The 26,164-nt window shown below is 41.5% G+C and overlaps 1 protein-coding gene across 1 annotated transcript in view; it reads left to right on the top strand.

The window, feature by feature from the left end:
* PTN (pleiotrophin) overlaps window positions 1-25,748 on the top strand; it is a 111,764-nt gene extending 86,016 nt beyond the window's left edge. Inside the window, exons 4-5 of the mRNA XM_032783153.2 lie at window positions 941-1,102; window positions 20,224-25,748. Of these exons, the coding sequence (XP_032639044.1) occupies window positions 941-1,102; window positions 20,224-20,276 (215 nt within the window). The 3' untranslated portion in view covers window positions 20,277-25,748. The remainder of the gene's footprint in view (window positions 1-940; window positions 1,103-20,223) is intronic.
* The last annotated feature ends 416 nt before the right edge of the window (window positions 25,749-26,164 follow it).

Here is a 26,164-nt window from a genome sequence, read left to right on the forward strand (position 1 = left end):
GGTTAGAAACCTTCATCTAATTTCATGCCTAAACTTGTACTTTGCACTGGATGGAGTTGTAAAGGGATCTACCTGTGCATGGCTCCAGGTAAGATATATCTCTTAGAACACTTTGTTGTTCACTTCTCACTCATGGTCAATGCTGAATGTCTGCTGAAGGAATCTGCCACTGTGTTCTGTAGTCCAAGTAGATAAACCACTGAGATCTGTATGTGGTGTGATATGCATCAGTACCACAGTTTCATGGCTTCAGCACATAAGGATCACGATCTTGCTCTTCCTTGCGGATTGATGTAATACATTGTTGCTCTGTTATCCAGAATTATTTTGATCGAGTGGTTCTGTTACCCACACAAAATTCTCTGTTATTCACACACTCAAGGGGACCCACCTTTACCCGGTTCCTGGGGCTCAAGGCATAACCCTCTTAATTTAGGCACCCCTACCCTTTCCCAGTTCCTAGGGCTCCAGGCAAAAAGCACTAACTTATCCCTCAGTGGGCTCCGGGCTCTACTCCTCCCTGGGCTTCGGGCAAATACCCTATTATTCTGGTTTGCTAGTTTTCATACCTTATTTGTAAATGATGCCACAAGACAGTGGAGAATCAGGCCTTTTGAATCTGGAGGATGTTTTCCACTAAATTGTCTCTCTTTTGTAGTTTCAGTATTAAAATGTAGTTTCCTTTTTATAACATTAATCCTGTACCCATGCAAGAGCAAGATAATTATGCTTTTAAATTGGATCATATTTGGGGGCAAAATTACCTCCCAAAATGTCCCTTGAATTTTTGCTGCCCCCCACACTCTGTTTCTTTGGATGTGTGATCCACCTGCCAGAAATCACTGCCAGTATGTGCCCACCTGATTAGATTTGGGTAACGTTTTATTCATGCTCCATGATTCTTTTAAAAAAATTCTTTGTATTCCCACACTCTTTGCAGCGGAGTGTAAATACCAGTTCCAGGCCTGGGGAGAATGCGATCTGAATACCGCCTTGAAGACTCGAACTGGGAACCTGAAGAGAGCCCTTCACAATGCTGACTGCCAGAAAATTGTCACCATCACAAAGCCCTGTGGGAAGCTTACCAAACCTAAACATCAAGGTACAACCCATTTGCTACCAGTAATGTGCTACCCCATTTAAATCCAGTCACTGATGGAATCCAAATGCCTTAATGGGAAGTCAAGAGTAGAAGAAGGATTGTATTTTCTTGTCCCTTTCCAGCCACAACACTGCTTCTGTATCTGATCTCCTAGCCAGGAGTATGTATCCAAGCCATGAAGCCCTGGGGCCTTGACAGATAGAATCCCTGACTGAACCCCACTGAAAATGTACTGCTACCAGTTCGTTTTAACTATGGGTGTTTATGCTCTCATGGCTTCAGGGTACAGGAGCTCTTGCCACAATCCCTACTGAGGGGCATACACCAATAGCAGGAAGAGAAAATGTTTCTAACAATACAAATAACTTTTTCATATCTCCTTTTTGTTAGGCTTTTAACTGCCTGCTGACAAGCCGAGACTTTCCCTTGGGATGGGAATAGCTTAAGGAATATTGTTCACACAAGTCATGGGGAGAAGAGGTTATTCTCCCTGATGCTCAGTGTGTCTAGAATAACATTGCAAAATCGATGAATGTTCTGTGCACTTTGGATCATGTGGTCTCAAGTCTAAGAGAAGTGTTTGGTAATGCAGGGATGGCAGGAAGAAGGGGCTGTGTGTTGTCTCTTGCTGCAATTAACAATGCAATTCCCAGTTTGCAGACAGCCATATGTCCCACTAATTCATCCTGTTTCCATGTGTCACAGACTCCCTTGGTCAATATCAGGCAAACTTGTTTTCTTTGTAATCACTAGGGTTTTTTAATGAACTCTTCTGCAGCAGCAGCAGGTACAAGATAATTTATAGTGGGCGCTTAGACTGCATGAAGTACCACTTGGTCTCAGACAATATGCCTCGTGTAGACCACATAGGGCACATCACATGGCCATTTTTTTGCTGGAACAGATGCTATTTTTACTTAAAAAACAGCTGAGGTTAAGCAGATTCCAGAGTTTCTTATTGCTTTCTTTCTCTGAATAAATATTAAAAAAATACTGTGTATGATTAAAAGTGACACGTGTCCCTTATATTAACAACATCATTGGATCACAAGTGTTCCATAGAGTACTTGCTAATGGTCTGCTCCGTATGTATCAGATTATACATACTTCCTTAACTAAGTATTTTGTCTGTGTGTGTGTCATAAAGTATAATTCCCAAATCTGAACCTTAGCGTCCAAAATTTGGGTACCTGCATGACTTCCTCTAAGCTTAATTACCAGCTTAGATCTGATAGCACTGCCACCACCCAAAAATATAGTGTTTTGGGGCACTCTGATCTCCCCAACCTTCCCTGGGGACCCCAAGAACCCAAATCCCTTGGATTCTTAACACAAGGAGAAATAAACCATTCCTCCTTCTTTCCCCCTCCTAGACTTTCCCTCCCTGGGCTATCCTGAAAGACTACTGATCCAAACTCTTTAAATCGTAATACAGAGAAGCATGTCCCTTCCCTCCCACAAAGAGGCAAACAGCTTCAAGGAAAACAGAGAGAGATTCTATCTCTCCCCCCTCCCGTCTCCCCCCCACCAGTCCTGGTGAGATATTCCAATCCCCTGGGATAAAACAAGGGAAACAGAAAAAATCAATCAGGTTCTCTAAAAAGAAATCTTTTAATAAAAGAAAGGAAAAAGTAAAGAATTGTCTCTGTAACTTCAAGATGTAAATATACATGGTCCTTATAGCTTACAGACACAGAAAGAAACTTTCCTCCCAGTACCAATACAAATCAAAATAGTCCCAGCAACTACACATATAAAAGTTAACCAGCCAGATCCACAATTGCAAATAGAGTAAAACAATTAAAAAGCCTAAAACGCCTGTTTATACTTACTATTTGAACAGAAACTTAGCGAGCCTGTAGTAATGTCTGGTCTCTCTCAGACCCTAGAGAGCACACAGCAAAACCCCCAAACTACAAACAAAGGCTTCCCTCCCTTGAGATTTGAAAGAATTTTGTTTCCTGATTGGTCCTCTGGTCAGGTGTTGTTTGTTAACCCTTTCCAGGTGAAAGAGACATTAACCCTTAACAATCTGTTTATGACAGTGTGTGTGAGAGAGAGAGCTCTACAATCAGTAGAGCTGTAACTAATAGCTGTAGCCTTGTGCATCATTTACAGAATTATCAGATGAGTTATGATTCTAGAGTCTGTGTTGATGATGATGTCTGAAGGCCCAAACTGGCTTTTCAGAGACTAGCTGAGTTTGCTGCATTTGGGAGGTTATTGGAATAAGCTTCATCCTACACTACCAGAAGGCCTCTGCCATCCCTGTCCCCACTAGTCTGTTGCTCTGTTCTGCTTTGCTAAGTCAGCTTTGCTAAGTCAGCATTTTCTGTGAATGACTTGACAGAAGGGGACAGAGCGAGACAAGCAGAACCGTGGAGGAACACTTTGGGGGAGAGATGCAGTCAGATGGTGGAAAAGCAGTCTTTAAGCTTCATTTTTTTTTTTTAAAGAAAGCTTTGTTGGGATTATTATAGCAGCCCGTGTTAAACTGGAACTGGCGTTCCTGAATCAGGATACTGAGTCACTCTAACAATGAATGGAGCACATGAACAGAGAGAGGTCATGTAAGTTTGGACTACTCCACACACAAAGGTTTTTGGGAGCTGAAATGCTGGTTACAGCAAGCCTGGCTGTGCTGCATAACTTAATCTGAAGACACAACTCCATGTGTTTTGAGACATTGCAAATGAAAAATGAGTGTAAATGTAGGTCTTTGCAGTTAAAAAGTATGGTAACTGAGGGGATAATTTATACTCTCAGATCTCCACTGGAGATCATTATGGCACATTCTTGCACTCCACTCCCATGCCCAACTTCCATAGGCATAGGCAGGAGTTCTGTGTGGGAATCAAGTGTAGAATACAATGGAGAAACTCAAGGTGGACAAGAAATCAACATAATTGATCTAAGAGCAGAATTCTCCTGTGTGTGTGTCAATTACAGGAACTCCATGTTACTTGAATTGTAAATGGGGGATGGGTAGGGTGAGAAATTAGAATGTATTTCAGGAGGACATAAAAATCTAGGTGGAATTTTTTTAAGTGACCCAAAAACTCTTGGCTGCTGAAATACTGAATGGGGCAAGACTATATTTTTGTTTTAGAAAGTGACTACTTTCTTCATGAGAAAGGGAATTGTAAGATGGATTTCAGTGCCTACCTACAATGGACTCTGGGAGTAGATGGAGGCAAAACTAAACTGCACTTTGACTCCAGTTAGACTAGAACCCTGTTTAATTCTTTAGGAGGAGAGAAACATGTTGTTTCAGGGCAGAGTAGTGGATGGAATGCTCTGTACCTATGTGCTGCGACTCCTGTTAAGTGCTAGTGAACTGCAGTCTCATAGATTGGCTATTACTCCCACAGTGATCACAAACAGCAACAAGTATAGTCGCTGTTCGGTATCTGAGGTCTTCTCCATCAGATTAATCTTTTTCACCTCTAACCATTATGCTTCAAAAACAGCATCTCTGTTCTTTACCAGCAGGAAGGTAAGCTCTGATTATCTCTCCAGCAGCGCTAGGCTGAAAGGAAGGAAACAATGCAAGCAAACAACTGAATATTGGAAATACAAAAAGTAGATTATCCTGTTTAAAGACAGAGAGAGAATTATTTGGGCTCAATTTCAAACCAAGCCAATATGACCAAAAGTCATTCCATAGGAACAGAGATATTGCCATACTGGATCAATGGTCCATCGAGTCTAGTATCCTGGACATTGGTCAGTACCAAATGTTTCAGAGGAAAGTGTAAGTGCCCTGCAGTAAGCAGTTGTGGGACAATGGCATCCTAAGTCCCACTAGACAGAGAGAGGCTTACACCCTGAAGTTTGAGGATTTATATCCCTTCCAAAATTTAATTTAAAATATTTATTCCTAGAACTCTGATGCTCTCATTATCCATGTAAGTGTTCAGTCTTTTCCTGAATCCTGCCAAGCTCTTGGCTTCATTGATATCTTGTTGCAAGGAGTTCTGCAGGCTAACTGTGTATTCTGTGAAAAAGTATTTCCTTTTTTAATCCTTGAATTTGTCACCTTTCAATTACATTGCATTTCCCTCTGTTCTGGTGTTATGAGAGAGGGTGAATAGAAACTTTAACCATCCGTTATTTTATATACTCTTATCATGTTCCCTCTTGTTTGCCTTCTCTCTATGCTAAATAGTCACAGTCTTTTCAACCTCTCGTCATAAAAGTTTTCCCATGCTTCTAATATGTCTTGTTATTCTTCCTTGAAATCGCCAATATTATTGCTAAATCCTTTTTGAGATTAGCTGACTGAACTGAACACAACATTTCAGGTGAGGGCCTGAAATAAATTGATTTTATATAAATAATGGCATTTAATATTCTCTTTATTATTCACCATCCCATTCACTATGCATCTTTTTTATGATCACTTCTACACATTGAGCAGGGATCTTCATTGAGCCATCCAGAATGATACCGAGTTCTTTTCTCTGGATTGATGTAGTAAATTTATACTCTAGTAAGGTTTATTGTTAGTTCTTCCAGTGTGCAGTACTTTGAATTTTTTAGCACAGACTTATCCAAGCTAAAGGAATGGAACAGATGAAATTCACTCTCAAATTTTTCATAGTTGTCTCCAGTCTTGACTGATGATTTCTTATTATCTGCAAATGTTGCTACCTCACTGCTTATCCCCTTTTCCAGCTCATTAATAGTTACATTGAACAACACTGATCCTAGGATGGAACCATGTGTCTTCCTATTGTTGACATGAATATTCTCTTGGCCATGTCACAAGATTTTCATTTTGATTTTCAGCAAGATTGCTCTTTGTATTGCAAGAAGAAAAAGTGCATATAAAGAGGGAGAAAAATAAATATTGAAGACTTCCTTTTAGGTGTCCCACTGGGAGGTATATATTTTGTTTTTTCTGGGAACCTATGTGAGCTCTAACATAACTTCTGCTAAGCTAAATCAGAGCAGCTACTTATTAACCTCAGGCTTGGAAAACTGGTGACCTGGGCTTTCATTCCCGTTTTATATATTTTCTTCATTATTTATCAGTAGCCGTGGAAAGGCCTTAAAATGGTCTGCAAGCTGTGTCCAATCTGTCATTGTCTGCTGGTGGAATTTCATTAATTCAGACACAAATTTTAGAGCTTGGAAAGCTTGTTGAAATGCACCTATATTTCTTCTTCACCAGAAACTGATCCACCTCAGCACTCTTTTTTTTGCTTGGTACTGCATAGCTGCCAACTTTAACTATTGATTGTAGTCTGAGACACCCTCCACTTCACTGCTTGAAGATGGAGGAATCTCAAAGAAACTCTGCTGACCTTTAGCAGGAGAACCAACTGAATCAAAACCCACTACATTTTCTAGTGGACACTTTCCTCTGGGGGTTAGTTGGGGAGCTACGATATCTGATGATAATGCCTTGATACTAGGTTGGTGTGTCAAAATATGATGACCCTACTATATCCTAGAATGAAAAAAATTGGACACATTCTTGAATGTGCTGCATTTTTATTGGGAAGTTGTTAGGACTCAAATTGTGGTGATGATATCCCAGATGCCACAGTTTGTGTGTCTGTTACACGAATGAGGCCATGAGAAAACATATAGTCTGGGAGAGTTCAAGGAATAATGTTTATCATGGAATCCTAGCAGAGGCAACTGAATCTCCTGAAGCATGTACAATCAAACATTCTAACCAGTGTCTGCCATGTCAGTGGTGTTCAAGGTCTTTCTAAACTATGCTGATAGATATGAAGGAATCAGGCACTTCTGGTGAGCAGCTTCTGTAATGGCCAACTTGCGTTGATGAGTGGATAGCACTGACAATAAACTCCATCTGCTGTACTTCCTGGCCACCCAAACTTGACTGATGAGTGTTCAGGTTCCAGTTGACCAGAAAGTAAAAGAATGAGTTATTGTCAGGTTTCAGAAAATATTTTTTCCTTACTTCTCAGAGGGGAAGAATTTATTTTCACTGAGCTTGGTTGTCTCAATGGTGGTCTCTCTCTTTCCCTGCCTCTCACTTTTCCTGTCTTCCCATCTATCTTTCTCCATCATGTTTTTGACGGTTTGTTCTTCAGATTAAAATAATATGAGATTAAATCATCAGTATATACCTATTATCTGGTCATTCTTCAATATAGCCCTCTTTCTTTCTAACTCCATTATGTTTTCTCTCTGATTTCTTTTTACACATATTTTCATCTTCTTACCCATCCCCTCCTCCTTCCCATCTTTCTTTTTTATACATTTTTATGTATCTGCTCTGAATTACCATGCTGTTACTCCACTCAGTCTCCTTAGTCGGGATGACCAGTTATTATCGCTCATGTTCCAAATACACTTCACCATCTTGTATTTGCAACCTCCAGCCAATGTCATCTTTAATGCCAGGGTATGGTCTGAGGAAGATTTCAAGTCCTAACATCCAATATTCCAGAAGGTTACTTGGATCAACCTGCTATAAACATTGGATTCTGTTACCTTAAATCCATGTGGGCTTCCATATTACAGGTAAAGGTAGCTGCAGTCTGCTCCAGTAAAACAGATAAGGTGCAGCCCTTGGGCTCCTGGCAAGTTGTCAGTGCAATTCTCTCTTTTTCTCATATAATCCTCTTTGTATTCTTGCTTATATCATGTCATCTGGGCACCTTGGGTAGGATTTACAATACTAGTGCTAATATTCTGCAGTACATAATGTGTTTTATCTAAGAATCTTTACAGACAACAATTAGCTAATCCTCACAACTCCCCTGTGAGAGAGGAAAATACTTTGATCCCCACTGTGGAGAGGCATGGTGACTGAGATACAGAAATGACTTGTCCCCAAGGTCACTGGCAGATCCAGGAACAGAATCAAGAACACCCGACAAGTTCTATACTCTGAGCAGTGGCTATGGCTTCCTTTTGTTTCCAATCCCCATGGTTATTAAAACAGCATGATTTTTCAGGGTAAATATGGTATAAGCTTTGTTTTGGAGTTAGCAATCTGAGCAGATTCAAGATACTAATGTGTCATTTATACTCAGGGTGCTTGACAGAAAGTTATTTTACATCTTCCTTTAGAAGGTGCCAAAATATATAGCTGGACCTTGTTGAGCAGATATGCCAGCAATCAAATGAGCTGCCTGCTGGTGGAAGAGAGACGTTCGAGCTACACAGAGCTCTTCTTCGGGTCCTTCTTCAGATCCTTGCTATGCAGTCAGGCTGGATTGCGCTCTGGAAGTAAAATATACTAGGTGCTTGTTGCTATAATGCACCAGACACCATAGTAGGAGACTGGATATCCAGCTGCAGACAGGATGTAATGCGAACCATTGTGTCACCAGAACAGAGTGCTATCTTGGCAGAATGACTTGTCTGCCAGTTAATGGCATGAGCTGCCTGTGGTGTTCTCTGAATGGATCACTGGCCTGATATACAACTACTTTTTGCTCAAACAGACTGGCTGCCATATTGGGCTGCCACCTGACTGACCCTGTTGAGGGAGTGGATGATCTGCCATGTTGGTAATTTGGACTGTGCACTCTGTACTGTGCCCTCTCCCATTATAAAGGATGAAATACATATCCCCGCTTCTGACTGGGAAAAGATTCATGAGCACTAAGAACTTTTAAAAAAATTATATAAAGATGCTGAAATCACAGGCATCACAGTCCTGGCTCCTTCTCCCTCTGTAAATTCCAGGACTCCCAGCCTTTAATGTAACTCATTAGTCATGTGTACATGCGGCTAGCATAATAATTAGTACTATAGAAGGCAGAATAATAGGTTGCTGCTTAAACTAATGAGATATAAAAATGAGGGATTTTCTCACGTTAGGCAAACAGCTGTGACAGTGGGAACAATAAAGGAAAAAGCATAATTGTGGGGCTCTTCCAAACCTTGGAGTCGGTTTCCTAAAAAACAGCTCCCATCCTCTGAAGGAGAAACTTCTCTTTTCACTCGGGCTGCATAGATGCTATACCTGGGTTGGCAAGCATAGCACTTGGAGCTCTACAATGCTGCTCAAACCAGTCTTTCTCTTAATCTGCAATGTATGTCGTATGGGACCTGCAGGGCCTGGTATTTATTATTTGTGTTTGCAGCAGTGTCAACAGACCCAAACTGTGGGTTTCATTGTGCTAGGCACTGTACAAACACAAAGAGTATGTCTACCCTGTAATTGAGAGGTGTGATTATACCATATGTGGACATCCCCAAGCCAGATTTGATCTAGCTAGATCAAAGCTAGCTTGAATAACTATTGTTATTGGGCTATATTCCAGTCCACCTGGGACTCTGGGTATGTTCTCAAGCGGCTACCTGTGCCACAGCCCTTGCTGGCATGGCATCACTGCTATTGTTAGTGGAGCTAGCTTTGATCTAGCTAGATTCAAGTTAGGTCAGGTATATCTGCACATGCTTCAGTCACACTTCCCAACTGCAGTGTATACATCCCAAAGTGAGAGACAGCTACTGCCCTGAAGAGTTTATGGCCTAAAGAGCTCAGACAGACAAAAGGCAGGAGGAGAAACAGCAGTCCAGAGAGGTAAGGTGATTATCCCAAGGCTGTAGCAGAGCCAGGATTAGAATCCACGTCTCCTACCCCAAGAGATCCATCTTAGCATAGATGGAAGACTGTTCAGCTTAAGATGGAACACTGCTTTCTGGGAACTGTAGTCTCTGTGAGACATATTTCTGTGTATAGGCCACTGTTTCTGCATCTAGAATCAGAGGGGGTTTTGCCATTGATTTTGATGGAAGCAGGAGTCGATTGTAAAAGAGAAGATTGGCAATGGTCTGGGCTCATCTTGATACCCTCAGTTGGTAACACTGGGGTGCCCTTGATTTGGTTGCCTTTGATGGTGACTTGTCAGCACTCCCTGCTCAGGTCTCTTTGGGACCTCCAGCTTTGTGGGCTCCTTATACGGGTACCTTTGAGAAATCTGAATGTTAGATAAATTTCTAACAACTCCATAGAATCAAAAGGTAACATTTATCAGATTGACTCATGCAGAAGCTGCCTCTAATTCAGAAGAAAGAAAATATATTTAGGGGAGGAAGAAAGAAGAGGCATATTTTTTTTTTAGCTTTGAAAGAACTTTATTTTTCAAAACCTCATATTCTCAGATGTTTCACAATCCTGCAGAAGTTTTTTTAAAAAAAAACCCAAATTCTAAGAGCTTCCTGGATACCGAGTTTCAGCATTTTTTCATCCTTTGGTTTGTATGTCTGATTTCTTTTTGTGTGTTGCCCCAAACGGTGAAAAAGACTAAATGTTTTATGACTGTTGTTTACCCTTTGGGACCACAAAGGTCTCTGTTAGCATTAATGCAAAACTTTGTGCATGAAAAGTTTAAAAAGTCTGAGTATCCTGATGCTTTTACATGTTCGTTGCCTCACTCTCCTGGCTTTCAGTCGCACATCCAGCCTGCTTTGGCAGTCATCAGTGCCTTTCAGCAGTGAAAGGGCCTGAAGCTGTGGGACTTATTGGGATAAAAGATATGCCATCAGCAAATGTTTACACTCATTACCATGCCAAGCAGTGAGAGAGCTCCATTTCCTTCTTTCTCTCCTTTCTCTTTTTTTCTTCTTCATTTCCTTTCTATCCTTCCTTCTTCCCCTTTCTTTCTCTCTCCATCTCCTCCTCTCTGTCTTTTCTTCTTGTCACAGAAGCCTTGAACCCAGCTCCTTGTAGCGTGGATCACTGATAAAAACAGTGCCTGTGTGCTTAGTTCACAACACAGAGATAATCTGTGGGCAGGTGCAGCAAGCATGACAGAGAAGTGCACACAGCTCTTCAACAAATATTCGTCCCCCGATTTCTGTAAATCACAAGCAAATTATTTTCTGTTAAATTGCCATTTACTAATCTTGGGTAATATATAGTGGCAGCCTACCTGTCAAGCTATCTGGTCATTTTTCTACATGCACATTTTTGTATAATACTCTAGAGCGATGCTTTTGATAGTTGAGCAGTATCCCATTGGTGTGTGAACACAGAGAGTAAAACCTGAAACAACACATTGCCCTGGGTCCACAGGTACACCTTCCTATTGGCATTAATGAGAGTTCCTGTGAGTCTCAAACTCAGGGATTTTGTGGCTTAAATCCTGCTGGATGCTTGGAGGGCACTCAGCACTGCTCTGGTCATTACTTTCTTTTCTTCTGACATCAATCATAGAATGTTTCATGCATGTACAGCTGGAAGGGCTCCAGCAGTGTTGCCAACACTAACAATTTTATCACAAGTCTTACTATATTTGGTATTTTTTAAAAGCCCCAGCTTCTGGAGTCAGGTGATTATATGAAAATCTCAGCTTTCATTTTAAAAGACAAGGAAGTTCTTAGCTTTTGGTTGCAGAAAAAAGCCTGAAATGTGACCGAGTTTAACCCTAAAGGCTTAAATACTAGAATGTGAAGAAAAGGAATCCCAAATTTTTATCGTTATTATTAAAACTCATAATTTCAAAACCAATTTTGTGGTTTTTCATGGCCTTAATCCTGATTTTTGAATGCTTGGGGCTGGTGATACTGCTCCTGTGACTGGCTTTCTGGTGTGATGAATATGCCTGAACTGGCAGAGCATTTTGGTTGAAATACTTTTTTGACTCCATGTGGCTTATGTTCCTGAGACAGGAAATCTCATGAAAATGTTTCCTTTCTTACTGTATCATAGCACTGAACATTCAATCCAGGCCGAATGCAGGGAGTGCACAGGTGCACACAAAATGGAGTAAATAGACTTTTTAGTTCCTCCAAGTTTCAGTTCAGGTTTGAGTCCCACTTTAGATAGATGTTCAAAGTACTCTTTTTTTTTTTAATTTGAAACCTGTACCATGATGCTCTCATACAGTTTCAATATGACCGAAAGGGTAATTTTCTGGGAAAAAAAATGCCTGTGACTGAAATTATTATTATTATGAATTTATTTAATCATGTTTATTATGGTAGTGCCTAAGGACCAACTGAGAATGTGGCCCCACTGTGTAAATGCTATACATACATGAGTAGTAGAAAGTCCCTACCCCAAACAGAATAAATTGTATGTAGATAAGACAGACACAGATTAGAGGGAAAGAGAGAGAGAGATTGATTTTTTGTCAGTTAGCCATGTCTGTCAAACAGTATTTAGGACTGAAGAGGGTTATTTTCACCAGTTCAAAAAGATTTCCATGTTTTATTGCATCCTGCTGAGTAAAAGGTGGCTTATTCTTAAAGATTCTGACATGCATAGAGAGTGTGCTGCTATCAAATGATGTTGGTTTCTAAATAAGGGACTGAGCCTGCTGCCAGTGAAATCAATGGAATGTTTGTCACTGGCCATTGTGGGAACAGGATCAGACCCATGGTGGCTCTGTTCTAATACAAGACAGTTCCTGATTCTGCAACCCTTACTCAAGTGAATATTCCTTATGCACGGCACTACTGTGATGAATAAGGAGTGCTGATGTGATTAATGATTGCAGGATTAAATCCATATACAGCCACACAATTCACTCTTTCTGAGGTGTATTTGTATGCAGTGCAATGATAGGCTATTTCTTTATTTGGAGGCAATGTTTTGGGTTCCAGCAGGAGGCTATTTTTTTGTGAAGCGTACTTGATTGCCATTCAGTGTCTGTATTACCAGTTATCTTGAACTCTTGTCTCTGCATGTGTACTGCATAGTATTCTGGTTTCTACTTGGGTTGGGGCATTGAAATACTATTGTGATTTCCAGCTGGACAGGGAAGTATTTCAGAAGTGATTGGGGGGAAGAGGGAAAAAATAGCGTCACGTTTTAGATACACACTTTTTGCTAAACATCCAGACAAAATGTGAATAACTAGAGGTGTGTGAATAACTGATTTGTTGCCTGTACTGAAAAAAAATTGGTTTGCGTTGAACCAAAATATTTTTTCTTTAATGTTTCAGTGAACTGAACAATTGAAAAAATAAATAATTTTGAATGGAACTAAATGTTTCATTGTCCCCAAAATGTTTCATTTTCAAGCTTTTTAAAACTAATAATTAAAAAAAAATAAAATTGAAGTAAATTTTCAAATGGAAGTTGTTTCGATTTATAAAAAAAGGAAAGGTTTCATTTTGAAAATGTCAACACAAAATATGTCTGGGGTGGTGGGGAGGATTTTTTAATAAGTTTTTTCAACTGAAGCTGTTTTGTTTGACCTGAATTTACATTTTGCATTGAAAAAAAATTAGTTTGAAAATTTTTGCTGGGGTCTGTTAATGACACTTTAATTGGATTTAGTTAAAATAGTTGGGGCCATACCAGCCTCATCCTTTGGTTCTTTTCTGCTGCTCCAGTGATGCAAGGAGAGTGTAAAGTGGCCTTTGATAAGAGAGAATCCCCATCTGGCATAGAGATGGTGTAAAAGTCTTCATACTCCCTCCCCTGGCTCCCCAGCGTAGTGTATGTGTTGGGGCAAAGACAGAGGAAGAGGGCAGGTCTGGGCTACTGATACCTTCCAGCAAACCCCAGTCAGATTAATGGGGAGAGCATAAATGTGGCAAACAGCCCCCTCTGCCATTCTGTGTGCTCAGTACAGTTTGACTGAACTCAAGGATCAAGCCCTTTAATTGTTAATTTTTACCTTACTGATGCCATTGACTTCTTTACTGGGGCCCTTCCTGCATTGCAGTGATTGGTGCCTGAGGTGCCTTTAAGTGAATGCTGCAGTGGGTAAGTTCAAGTTAGAATTACAGGCGAGTGGGTGGGCACCTGCCTCTCATCTGTTCATAGCTCCTCATAACAGCTCCGGTGATTATAAGTAACACATGTCAGATGCAGACACATTCCCCGTGGCCAGTGCACAGCTGATGTGCGGAGTCTGTGACTTCCTCTTTGCAAATATGGCATTTATTAAATGGAAAAGCTGCAGGAGCCTGCTGCTGACACAAAGCACTTGCAGAGCTGGCAGTGTTCTATGAGAGCAGGCAGCACTGACAGTACTGCCTCCTCTGGCATCTCCCAATTCAGTGCTGTGCAGCAGAGAGAGAGTTCAGGCTGCTGTGCAGGGACAGTTAGCATTGGCAACAGCAGTGCAGTGACTCTTCCATCCCAAAGGCGCATTATCACTGGAGACAGCTTGACAGATTACTGCAGAAGGCAGGCTGAGACCACATTAAAAAGACTAATAGGAAATGTGGTCCCCAGCTAATGTTCTGAAGTGAAGGTCTTGCATCCATTCTGTGCCAAGGTGAATTAGACCCAGATGGCGTCTCATATCTGGGATAGGAACATGAAAAAGTGGCTTATCAGATACTGTGTATCCAATGGATCTTTCCCCCGCTTCCCTTTGTTCAGCAGATAGGGGGAATGAGACTGTAGATGTTTCAGATAATTTGCCATTGCCCTGTGAGCTAGTCAGGGCTTCCAGACAAGGGGTCAACTCTGACACTGCTAGCATTGTGATCCTGCTGTCAAATCAGACTACCACAGCAGGAAACTAGCTAGGGCTGAGTGAGCGCTGTGGCATGGGTTCCTGTGTGGCCCCAGAAGCTGACTTGCTATTGTACAATACAAGTTACTTTTCTAGTGTGGAATTAGGAGGAGGATGGAAATGAGAGCCACGCAGCTGCAGGGCTATGGGCTGAACAGTGGGCAAAAATGAACAAAATACAGTTCAAAGCAGCTTCTGAACTTATTAACTGTGGAGATGCTACAATCTATAATCTCTGCAATAAAGAGAGGAGCGTAGCAGTTGTTAACCGACACAAATAGTGGTAACCAGCAGGGTCTAAATACAAGAACCAGTGTTCTCAAACCTGACTGCCTAAAATTAGGCTCCTAAATCCATGTTTAGGCAACTGGGATGGGATTTTCAAATGAGTCTATAGTTTATGTACCAATATAACATTGTTGTGATTTTTTTTTTAACTGATACATTTATACCAGTACAACTCCCAATGTGGACAGTTGTATTGACATAAAGGTGCAATATATTGGTAGAGTCTTTCCCAATCTCAGGTGAGAATAAGGGCTTGTCTACATTTAAAATGCTGCAGCGGCACTGCTGTAGTGCTTCAGAGAAGACACTACCTATGCCGACAGGAGGGATTCTTCTGTCAGGGTAGGTAATCCACTTCCCCAAGAGGTAGTGTTAGGTCTACGGGAGGATCTGTGGACAGCTAACTCACCTTCTTCTATCTCCAATGCTTTTAGTAAATTTTAGCCTGCAGCATTTTCTTCTGCTTCCTCTGAGTCTGAGTGGATTTTAAGAATTCCAAGGCTTGTCTGATTGACAGGGGTGGGGAGTCGCTCTAGTGGAAGGGGAGAGAGAGACAGGTCTCTTCAGAATGCCCTTTGTATCATTCAGGAGGATCAGTAACGCTGTGCCCCATCTGTACCAATTATTGCTCAGGGTTGGTGTGCACTGAACACATGCATCAACGTAGCTAAGTTTCTCAGGGGTGTGAAAAACCCACACCCCTATGAGATGTAGCCGTGCCGACCCAACCTGCGGTGTAGACAGTGCTAGGTCAATGGAAGAATTCTTTAGCTACCATCTCTCAGGGAGATGGATTAACTAGGCTGAAGGGACAATTCCTCCCATCACTGTAGGTAATATCTACACTGAAGCACTACTGCAGCGCAGTTGCAGTGCTGCAGCTATGCTGCTGTAGTGGTTTAAGTGTAGACAGACCCTTAGAGTTAGGCCTGGTCTACACTAGAAAATTAGGTTGGTTTAATTACATCAGTCGGGGTGTGAAAAATCCACACCCCTGAGCAGCGTAGCTACATCAACCTAATCCCTCCTGTCAGTGTAGGTAGTGTCTACACTAGTGGTCTCAAACTCAGTTTACCTTAGGACCAGTGCCAGTCCTCAAATCCTCCCAGCGGGCCAAGAATGTGACTGAAGATGGTGTTCAGAAAAGAAAATATTTATATTATATTTTTTATTTAGAATTTCTTACAAATAGTAAAACTATCATACAACTTTATACAATTCTTTACCTGCCAGAGAGTTTTTGGTGTTTGCCAGACACCTGGCAATGCTTCAGTTCTGTCAGTTTGTTGATGTTTGGCCTCAGTGACAGCAGTTGAAACCTTCAGGATTGCAGCAAGGTGTGCATCAGATAATTGTGTTCGGTGTTTTGACTTGTTTATTTTCATTATAGAAAAAAGTGACGCTGCCTCCCTGGCTGACTCTGCCCAGCGACCAGTGATGGCATTTCTGTCCCTCTCCCCCAGCCAATGGGACCTGTGGGGGGCGGTGCCTTCCACAGACATTGCCGGCAGTGTGGCTGCCTGTGTCTCACCTCTGCGGGCCGGGACTTTGAGACCCCTGGTCTACACTGAAGCACTGCGGCTGCACTGCACTGTAGTGTTTTTAGTGTAGACAAGCCCTTACGTAGCACTTCTGTGGGGTGGCAAGGGAAATGAAGTGACAAATGGATGCTGGAGCTCTGGGGATTTCATGGTCTTCTATTTTTTCCTGAGGTTGGTGCCTCCCTTTGGCTTCAGTAACCAAGAAATAGGAGAGAGGTTCCCCCTGTGATCTTTCTGCTCAAGATACTCAAAGCCAGATCCTAAGATCCTAAGATGGTGTAAAACAGTGTGGCTTTATTTACTTCAGTGGAACTATGCAGATTTACCTCAGCGGATGAGTCCCAGATCATCAAGTTTAATTATCCAATCAGAGTAAAAAGTCATACCCAGCCATATGGCTCAGGACTCTCAAGTGCTAGTGAAGAACACTAACCAAATGGCCACCTGGCAAACCCCTGGCTTGGAGGCTGACATGTGGCCTGTGATTTCAACATGGATTATTTTCCTATAAAGGGAAGAAGTGACGGTGCTATCTGATGGAGAGTGATGCCTAGTGGTTAAAGCAGAGTTTGACAGCTAGGACTCTTGAGTTGTGTTCCCAGTTCTGCCACTACTTGCTGTGTGGTCCTGGGAAAGAAGCTTAACTGTGCCATGCCTCAATTTCTTCATATGTATATTGGGTGTAATATATATGGTACTGTATTTCACAGTGACATTGTGAGGATTAAGTAATGTTTGCAGAGAGGTTTGTGATCTACCAATGGAAAATGACATACAAGAGTAGTCCAAGTGTCATGCTGTCTGCAGTGACTCATGACCAAGAGTGCCAGTCTCAGGGCAGACTGTCAAAAAGCATGGCAGACACCCCATACTGCTTGTATGTTCTATAATTAGATTTCACCAACCCAGAAGAAAATGTGAACTCTCAAAGTAATACAGTAGTTTTATAACAGAGTCACAGACAGTCCCCAAAGACACTCCAGCCTATCTTGCCAGCCAGACAAGCTGGACTCTGTGATAAATGGTCACTTACACCAAAAATCACAAAATATTCAGTAAAAGCAGCAAAGAATCCTGTGGCATCTTATAGACTAACAGACGTTTTGGAGCATGAGCTTTCGTGGGTGAATACCCACTTCGTCAGATGCATGTAGTTGAAATTTCCAGGGGCAGGTATAGATATGCAAGCAAGCTAGAGATAATGAGGTTAGTTCAATCAGGGACGATGAGGCCCTCTTCTAGCAGCTGAGGTGTGAAAACCAAGGGAGGAGAAACTGGTGTTGTAGTTGTCAAGCCATTCACAGTCTTTGTTTAATCCTGATATTCAGGTTGCTCCCAGTCACTTACCCTAGAACATTTTGTACCTTAGATCTCATACCATAGCCAATCCTGTAAAACGTAACTAAAGATTTATTAACTAGGGAAAAGAAGTCAGAGAGTTCTTTACAGGACAGAGCAAGCAAGCATCTGTACACAAATGAGTTTCAATGTGTGATTCAAAAGGTGACAGAGCTGTAGTAATCTGCCAATTCAAAATGTCTTTCAGGACTAATCCATGCCAAACAGCATGGGAATCTCTGCTTATGTTTAGGAATCTTTGCCCCTCAGAATCCAGACAGCATAAGAGAGATTCAGTTTCTTCTTGTCAGGGATTTTTATCCCCTCCACTCCAGAATCCAAAACTGATGGGATGAGTTCATGCACAAGTCTCTCCTGGAGGAAGTTAGGAAAGCAGTTAACAGGCCCTCTGTCCTTTGATGCTACATAATACCTCATTTGCCATCAATGGGCCATCTTGTGTTCAGGGTGAGCACTTCACTTTAATGTTTCTTTTCCTGTTTAGTGAGTTACACACTTGCTCACAGCTTGAAACCTTCCCTTAACAAAGACCATTGTTAAAAAAACTGAACACCTCTGCCTTCAGGCAAAGAGATAAGATATGCATCTACCTTCCCAGCTCTGCTATCTAAGCAGCTACACCGGAGAAAAAAAAAATCTTACTGGCTTTTGATTCCTTTAAAATTCCTCACCGCTGCTCACCATGTCAAGGTGCCTTCCCCACTCTGAACTATAGGGTACAGATGTGGGGACCTGCGTGAGAACCTCTAAGCTTAATTACCAACTTAGATCTGGTTTTGCTGCCACCACCCAAATCATTTAAGAGTTATTTGGGAAACTCTGTCTACCTCCCCCTAGAATATCTCCCTCCACCAGTTCCCTGGTGAACACTGATCCAAACCCTTGGATCTTAAAACAAGTAGAAATTAACCATCCCCTCTCCTTTTCCCCCACCAATTCTTGGTGAGTCCAGACCCAACCCCCTTGGATCTTAAAACAAGGAAAAATCAATCAGGTTCTTAAAAAAGAAGGCTTTTAATTAAAGAAAGAAAGAAAGGTAAAAATCATCTCTGTAAAATCAGTATGGAAAATAACTTTACAGGGTAATCAGATTTAAAGAGCCCAGAGGAATCCTCTCTAGCCTTAGGTTCACGGTTACAGCAAACAGAGGTAAATCCTCTCAGCAAAAGGGAACATTTACAAGTTGAGAAAACAAAGATTAACCTAACACATCTTGTCTGGCTGTTAGTTACAAGTTTGAAATAGAGAGACTGGTTCAGAAAGATTTGGAGAGCTTGGATTGATGTCTGGTCCTTAGCCCCAAGAGCGAACAACTCCCAAAACGAAGAGCACACAAACAAAAGCCTTCCCCCCACCAAGATTTGGAAGTATCTTGTCCCCTTATTGGTCATTTGGGTCAGGTGTCAGCCAGGTTACCTGAGCTTTTTAACCCTTTACAGGTAAAAGGATTTTGGTGTCTCTGGCCAGGAGGGATTTTATAGTATTGTACACAGGAGGGCTGTTACCCTTCCCTTCATAGTTATGACACACAATTACATAGGTTTACAAGGCAAACACTCATAACTTTATAACATGAGCTGCAGCCATTGATCTAACTTATAAGCACCAAGGTTATAAATGAAATCAATACATGCTGCATCCTACAAGCATTTTATAAAGTCTAAACACATTCTTAGTAACTTAACATCTAACCTCTATTTTGATAATGCTAACACACAGGTACGCAAGATTGGTTTCCAGCTATCCATTTGTATGTGTTCAGTAAGGCCTGGGGCCTTGTCATGAGCTGGCACCTGGTCTGCCAGCATCACACCATATACTTCTCCTAACCCCCAAACTCCTCTTGTTCATAACCTTTTGCTAGGCTAGGCTATGAACTTGATTTATCTATAAAAGACCATGACAAAGAAACCTTAAATTAAACCTATGCTGTTGTTTCCTCACTCACTCCATAGTACTCCATACCCGTTAGCGACAAAATCCCCAAGCCAACAGTGGGTGCATTTTGTGTCTGAGCTTGGACTGGATTTTAAATGTGCATAGGTGCTATTGTGAACAAAAAGGGGAGACAATGGCAAAACAGGGTCCAGAGAAGTGAGAGAGCTTTCTCACTACCCTCTGGAGTTGCTCTCTCATTCGGAGAAAGCCGAATGAAACAGGAAGAAAATGAGGGAGGTGTGTGTGTGCAAAGCTTTTCTCCAGCTCTCCACTGAGCCGTGACCTGGTTTCTCCAGGAGCTGCCTGCTGTTTTCTTATTTTCTAAGCAAGTGCCTAAGACAATGCCTTGCATGCCAAATAGATAGGAAAGGTTCTGAGTTGGAGACCACTCCCTGATCCTTCCCTCTTTTTTATTTTTCTTCCCTGGCTCTGAAATAACAGCTCCAGTGTCCTTAGAGAAGATAGGGGGGAAAAGCTTCTCTTACCTGCCTGAGCACTGGGTTAAGTGTTTATTTTGTTTGTTTGTTTTTGTACTGTATTTAGCTATTAATATTTTTCATTGTTGTCATCTTGGCAGAACCCAAGAAGAAGAAAAAGGAAGGCAAGAAGCAGGAGAAGATGCTGGATTAATAGAAGCCTTGCTGGGCAGCAGGAGAAAGGGACATCAGCAAACGTGATCAGTTAACAGTTTCATTTACATCTAGACGATTTACCCTAAAATTATTTATAGCTTAATTGTACAATAGGAGGAAACACACCCACACACACCCACACACACCTTTTTTAAAATTTTACTCTAGTATTTTTTAATGTATAACCCTAACAACATTTTAGAGGCCTGCAATAAAGAACTGTAATTTCATTCAGAAAATTATTTCTATGGTATATTGAAAAATGTAGAGTATTTTAAGGTATTTTTCCCCTCAAGTCTTACTTTAAGTGTTGATCCGGACAAGTTACTCCATGCAGGCAGAGCCTTGAGCCTGTGGAAGTCAGTGAGGCAGTGTGTGGGAGCAGGAGTCTGCCCGCGTGCAGTAGCGTGTAGGATTCAGACCTTAGATTTGAAACAAAGAGGACTTTTTTGGGAGGGTGGGGGCAGTCTTTTAAGATTCTTGTCACAACTAGAGAACTGTGTGGAAACTGTCTGAGGTGGGTGGGAAGGTTTAGTATTTGCTGGCAAAAAGTAAGAGTGGGGGTGGGACAGTAAGTATTCAGTTCAAATTACTACTGTTTAAAATCTCATTGTTTCTACCACTGGCACTTTATTGGCAGCAAGGATGGTGAAATCCTCTCTCTAGAAAGCTGGGGTTGGCAAAGTCCTCAATTTTCATAGTGTGACACTTGGCTGAAAAAGTGCTTGTCATAGTGAAACAACACCAAAACTCACCTTGAATTTTTCATGAAAACAAAAAGAAACGGAGAAAAATGTTTCCCTCTCTTTACCTGAAATCCTGAAAAAATACCTTCATCCCTCCCTTCCCCAGCAGGGGAATATCCTTTTCATGCAGTCTTGTTGGGAGCATTGGGTTTTTTCCTTAGCCATCTCCCAGTGATGTCAGTGCGAGCCTCCCTATTGATTTTAATTGGAACTGGTTGAGAAATAGTATTTTCACCAGAAAAAAATTGAAATACATGATTTTTTTTTAAAATGGTCATGGAATTTTTCAGATTTTTCCAGGAAACAAAAATGGAAAAAAATTGTTTTTTGAAACCAAAAAAAAAAATAAAAAAAATTTCATTCACCTCCTTCCTCTCCCCTTTTCTTTTATCCCAATAGAAAAAAAGGGAAAGTGAAAATCGAGAAAGTTTTTGGTTTTCATTAAAATTGGAAAATTTCAGTCAAAATAATTTTTTTCTGTGAAAAATTTCATTTAAAAAGTATTTTTTTGGGGGGAAATGTTGATTTGAAAAAAAATTACAAGCCCTAATTTTAATAGATATTGGGTCTGTCCTTTTTTTGAGGATACAGAAGGGCTGATCATTTCTTATTTTAGCCCACTATTTCAATTGACTGTGAGGTCCAGGGAAAAGGCATCTGTTATATGGAGTTAAAGTGCTACCCAACTGGCTCCTGGAAAGTCATGTGGAGAAGACTGCATTTAGATTAGGAGTTTAAGGAATTTCAGTGCCCAAGTTCCACTGAATTTGCATTTGAAAATCCCAACCTTATAGTACAAAGGATAGGATTTGGCTGCATAGGAAAGCAGGAATTTTTGCAGGGAAGTCCTATGGCCTGTGTTATGCAGGTCAGACTAGATTATGACAATGGTCCCCATTGGATTTAAAATATATGAATCAATGAGAATCTGCCGACATCAGTGGCTTTGCACTGGGTGTAGGGGAAGTCCATCTGAACAGATCATGCTACAGGATTGGGACGTGGCTTGTAGAAATTGTGGAGCTTCCTTTCCTCACACTAACACACTAAAATCCCACCACCACCATATCAAATAAACTACAGGCACATTGTCTTTGTGGTCCCCCTGGTTCTGGAATGGAAAGGATGCTTTAGGCTACCTCTTGCAAGGCAGAAGTTCTCAAACTGCTCTCCAGAGCCCTCCTTCATTCCTTGCAGCCTGTAACAGTGTGAGACACGAGCAGTTGCTGGAAAGGAAGGTAGTTCCAGGAGGGAAGAGTTTCTTTCACTCAAAGACTTGCCAACACACAGATGTGCACAGTTTACTAAGGCTTGGTTTACGCTTAACACTTATGCAAGCATAAGTATGTTGGCCAGAGGTGTGAAAAACACACACCCCTGGTTGAACATAGCTGTGCCCACCACACCCCCAGTATAGGTGCAGCTATGGCAACACAAGAGCATAGCTTCTCTGAGCATAGCTACTGTTATATGGGGAGGTGGGGTTCTTACGTTGATGCGGTTCTCTTGGTCTACACTGGGGGGCTGTGCCCATGTAGCTATGCTGGCATAGACTTTGTAGAGGAGACATAGCCGAAAGATGTGATGTTGCCGCAATGTAGTGAAACTGGTGCAGCTTTGCATATGGACGCCCTTAAATCATTTTAAACCTGGCTTACCTTGGTGTGGCTTGCATCTATTAAATGAGGAGCTGTCAGGAGTTGAGAATGCTGCAGATAGACAGCCTCATTCTCCTCTGATATACACTGGGCTAAAAGTTTTATAAAGAGGACTGCTTTCCCATCTCACCTGTAAGGGGTTAGAAGTGGATGTAAGTGGCCTGCTTCAGGAATGGTTTCCATCTTCATTTGCTGCAGCTATAATATGGCCATGAGGGAATGATAAGTATCCCTAAAATAACATGACCTCCTAGGGACACTAAAAGCTAGTAGAGAGAGATGAAATTCCATGCTTTGGCTTGAGATGCATCTGAGTGCAAACCCTGGATTCAAACACCTGCAAATCTGGGGACATTGGGATCTAGATTCAGAGGCTTGCGATACTGTATAGTTTTAACATTGCTCCTGACAGAAACACCCCATGCTGAAAGGGAGGCTCCTGTTTGTAACACTAAGACTGTGTCACCCACCAGTCAGGATCATCTAATGATGTAGTACCATTCCTTCCAGATCTACTCATCAGTGGAGAGGGATGTTGCAATTTTGACAACTATAAAAATCAGCAATCGGAAGCAGCAGCTTGCTTGGGCTCCTGGTTCAGAATAGCTAGGTGCCAACTCAGAAATCATTCTATTAACACCACTTGTGTCTACTTCTCTTGTCTCTTTCTCTTTGTGGAGCAGGATTGATGTGGGAATTGGGTGGAAGAGCCTTTCACAGTGGAGAAAAAGTTGGGGAAGGGGAATCTCCATTTCCATTCTTTAAGCCCTGTGAGGGGGCATCTCCTGTGAACCTTCAATAGTTTTCCAGGGGTTATTCTCTCTAAAGGAGAGTTCCCCCACTAAATTTTGACAAAGTTGGAGGGTTTCCCTTTGAGCTCCTCCCAGACTTATGAAGGCATTGCTGGGACTCCTCTCCAAACCTGAGCAAATGATGGTTGGAGGTTTGAAACTGCAATAGCATTTTTGGCCGGAGGAAGTGGTGGGGAAAAGGTCTTGTTGAGAGTGATCCAAAGGTCACCTCTGAATGCAACCACAAGCCTACCACCTCCTGCCCCAGAAATCTCTAGTTCTCCCTGCTCAGCCCCTTCACCCCACAGCAGCACCAGCAGGTCACTGCTCTCAAAAATCTCTCTTTGTTTATTCCTGGCACACAGAACTGTGGGCTATGGTGGATCATTGGATGCTTTTTTGCCCATTTTATGATTCCTGCACAAAATTAAGTTGAGAATTAATGGGACCCCTGGAATTAGGAAGAGGCTGTCCAAATTACATGGGAAGATGGGCTTCTTAGTGAAGCCCTTTCCTGACAAGTCTTCTCTAGCTGGAGGCTTCCTGGTAGAGTGGAACACATCATATGCAATGGAAAACTAGGGACTCTAATGTAAAGGAGAACCGTTTCAAACCCACAAGGCCCCTTTTTCAAGTTAAACTGGGAAAACAATGGAGATTACCCTGACAGCTTCGGTGGGGTTAAGGGTGAGGGGGTAGAACTTAAAGGGTTGTCAGAAACTGTTTGAGGAAGTTATGGCTTGCAGAAATAAATCCTTGCTCCTTCATTGCTCTTTAGCAGTAAGTCTTCCTGGTGTTTTCCTTTGTCTATAGAACTCCTTAAAGTCAAAAGAGGCCCTGATTCCATTGGTTTCTTTCAGCCTTTGACTTCTTGAATGCTGAATGAGCTACCTATGGTGCAACTGTACCCACAGTTCTCTTATTAAATGTCTGACAAAGAGCTTCCTATTTTCAAAAGCAATTGCCCATATTCAGTCTTTGGTGAAGACCGAAGAGGTGTTCCCCAATCCAGGCCACTTCAAAAGGTCATTTACGGTTCTAAACAGGGTAAGGGAAGTTTGCAGAGAAAAGGCTGCAGCTTTGAATTCCATGAGGTAAAAGTAAGAAAATTTATAGCCTATACTTCCTATACATCCTTACCTTCCTGTAAGTAATTATACAGCCTGAATCCACTCATCCTAATCTGTCTGGCAACAAGGAACTATCTAGTCTCCCCAGTGAATCGTTATACTTTCAGTGTGGTAATTATGTGATTCATTCAGAGTTTCCCAGTTGGAGGGGAACAGCTTTGACTCTTCAGAGATTTTTTTTGCATCTTCGATAGGTCTTAACAGGAAAGCAGGATACTACTTTGCTCAGAGCTAGAAATTGGCTAACGAGGATGTCACTAAGCAGGCACAACACCTTTCTAGAACAACAGCGTTTATAGAAACTACAAAGGGTGACTCCATGATTCAAAATGTATCTTGAAAAAATTGTGGCACCAATCTAAAATAATAAAAATAGAAAGGGCTCTTTCTCTTGTGTAATGAATTATACCTGGGCAAAGTGAGCAAAATGACTTCATCAGATACAAGCCAGCAGAGAATCATGGCCAGCAACTCTGTTATTTTAGAGCCAAGAGTAGTCAAGCAGAGTGCAAAACATTCTTCAAAACAAAGGCTAAGATCTCTGTCTCAGAGTGATGTTCTCTTCTACCACCATCAAGTAAAGGGAAAACCATAGTGCCCTCCCCTGTCCTTGCTGCAACTTCCTTTTAGAGGGATCCATTCAGAAGTGTTTGAACCTAGGAACAGGGGATGGGGGCGGAGGGCAGGAGGAGGATGGTTTATGTTGCTGCAAATAAAATAAAATAAAATAAAATAAAAATAAAACCCTCCCAATCCCTGTAGTTGTGGTGTTAAAAATGTCAACAGGAATGAATGACTTACAGGCTAAATATTGCACTCAATGAATTTCTAAATATGTACATAAAACCTTACCTTATCTGATATCTTCTCATGGGTTCTTTCCTTTTCTTTCTCTCTCTTTTTTTTTTAATTTGTATATTGATTTTGTAAGCTAGCTGTGTGTTATCTTTTTGATATTTTTAAACTTGTGTGAAAGCCATATATACACATTATAGGATGAAAGCATTAATCCTGTAACATTCCTTAATGATTCCCTTGGCTTGGCAGGATTGTGGGAGGTCCTAGAGAATATATATGTTTACTGATTGTATCAACATAATTTACTTGCTCTTAGTGGAGATGAAGATGTTAAATAAACTAATACACAGAGATTTGGCGGTGTCGTCATCTCCTTTGTGAAACAATAAGGGACGTTGAAAGTCTCCTGAAAGAATTTCAAAGACTTTTGGAGGGGGTGTATGTCTTCTGGTGTGGTGTCAGTTTGATGTCAGCCTTGGGGTGTTGCATTTTTAATAAACCCTTTCTGTATAAACTCTTAGAAAGAGTCTTTATTTTCAGGAAGAAGCCTGGCCAAGTAACAGAGATAGGCAGCTCCTCTGTAGTCAGGGGCATCTAGACTGAAGTCTGTCTTCTCAAAATTCTCTCCATTTCCCAGTCCTGTAAAAGTTTATTAATAAATTCCAGAACATAGACACAACACTGAGAGGTGGGAGAGGAGTTTGGAACCATCTTTCTCATGGTCTCAAATAAGAATATCATACATTTCCTCAAGAATGGAATC

The sequence above is a fragment of the Chelonoidis abingdonii genome, chromosome 1, assembly GCF_003597395.2.
Source record: "Chelonoidis abingdonii isolate Lonesome George chromosome 1, CheloAbing_2.0, whole genome shotgun sequence".
Taxonomy (NCBI): Eukaryota; Metazoa; Chordata; order Testudines; family Testudinidae; genus Chelonoidis; species Chelonoidis abingdonii.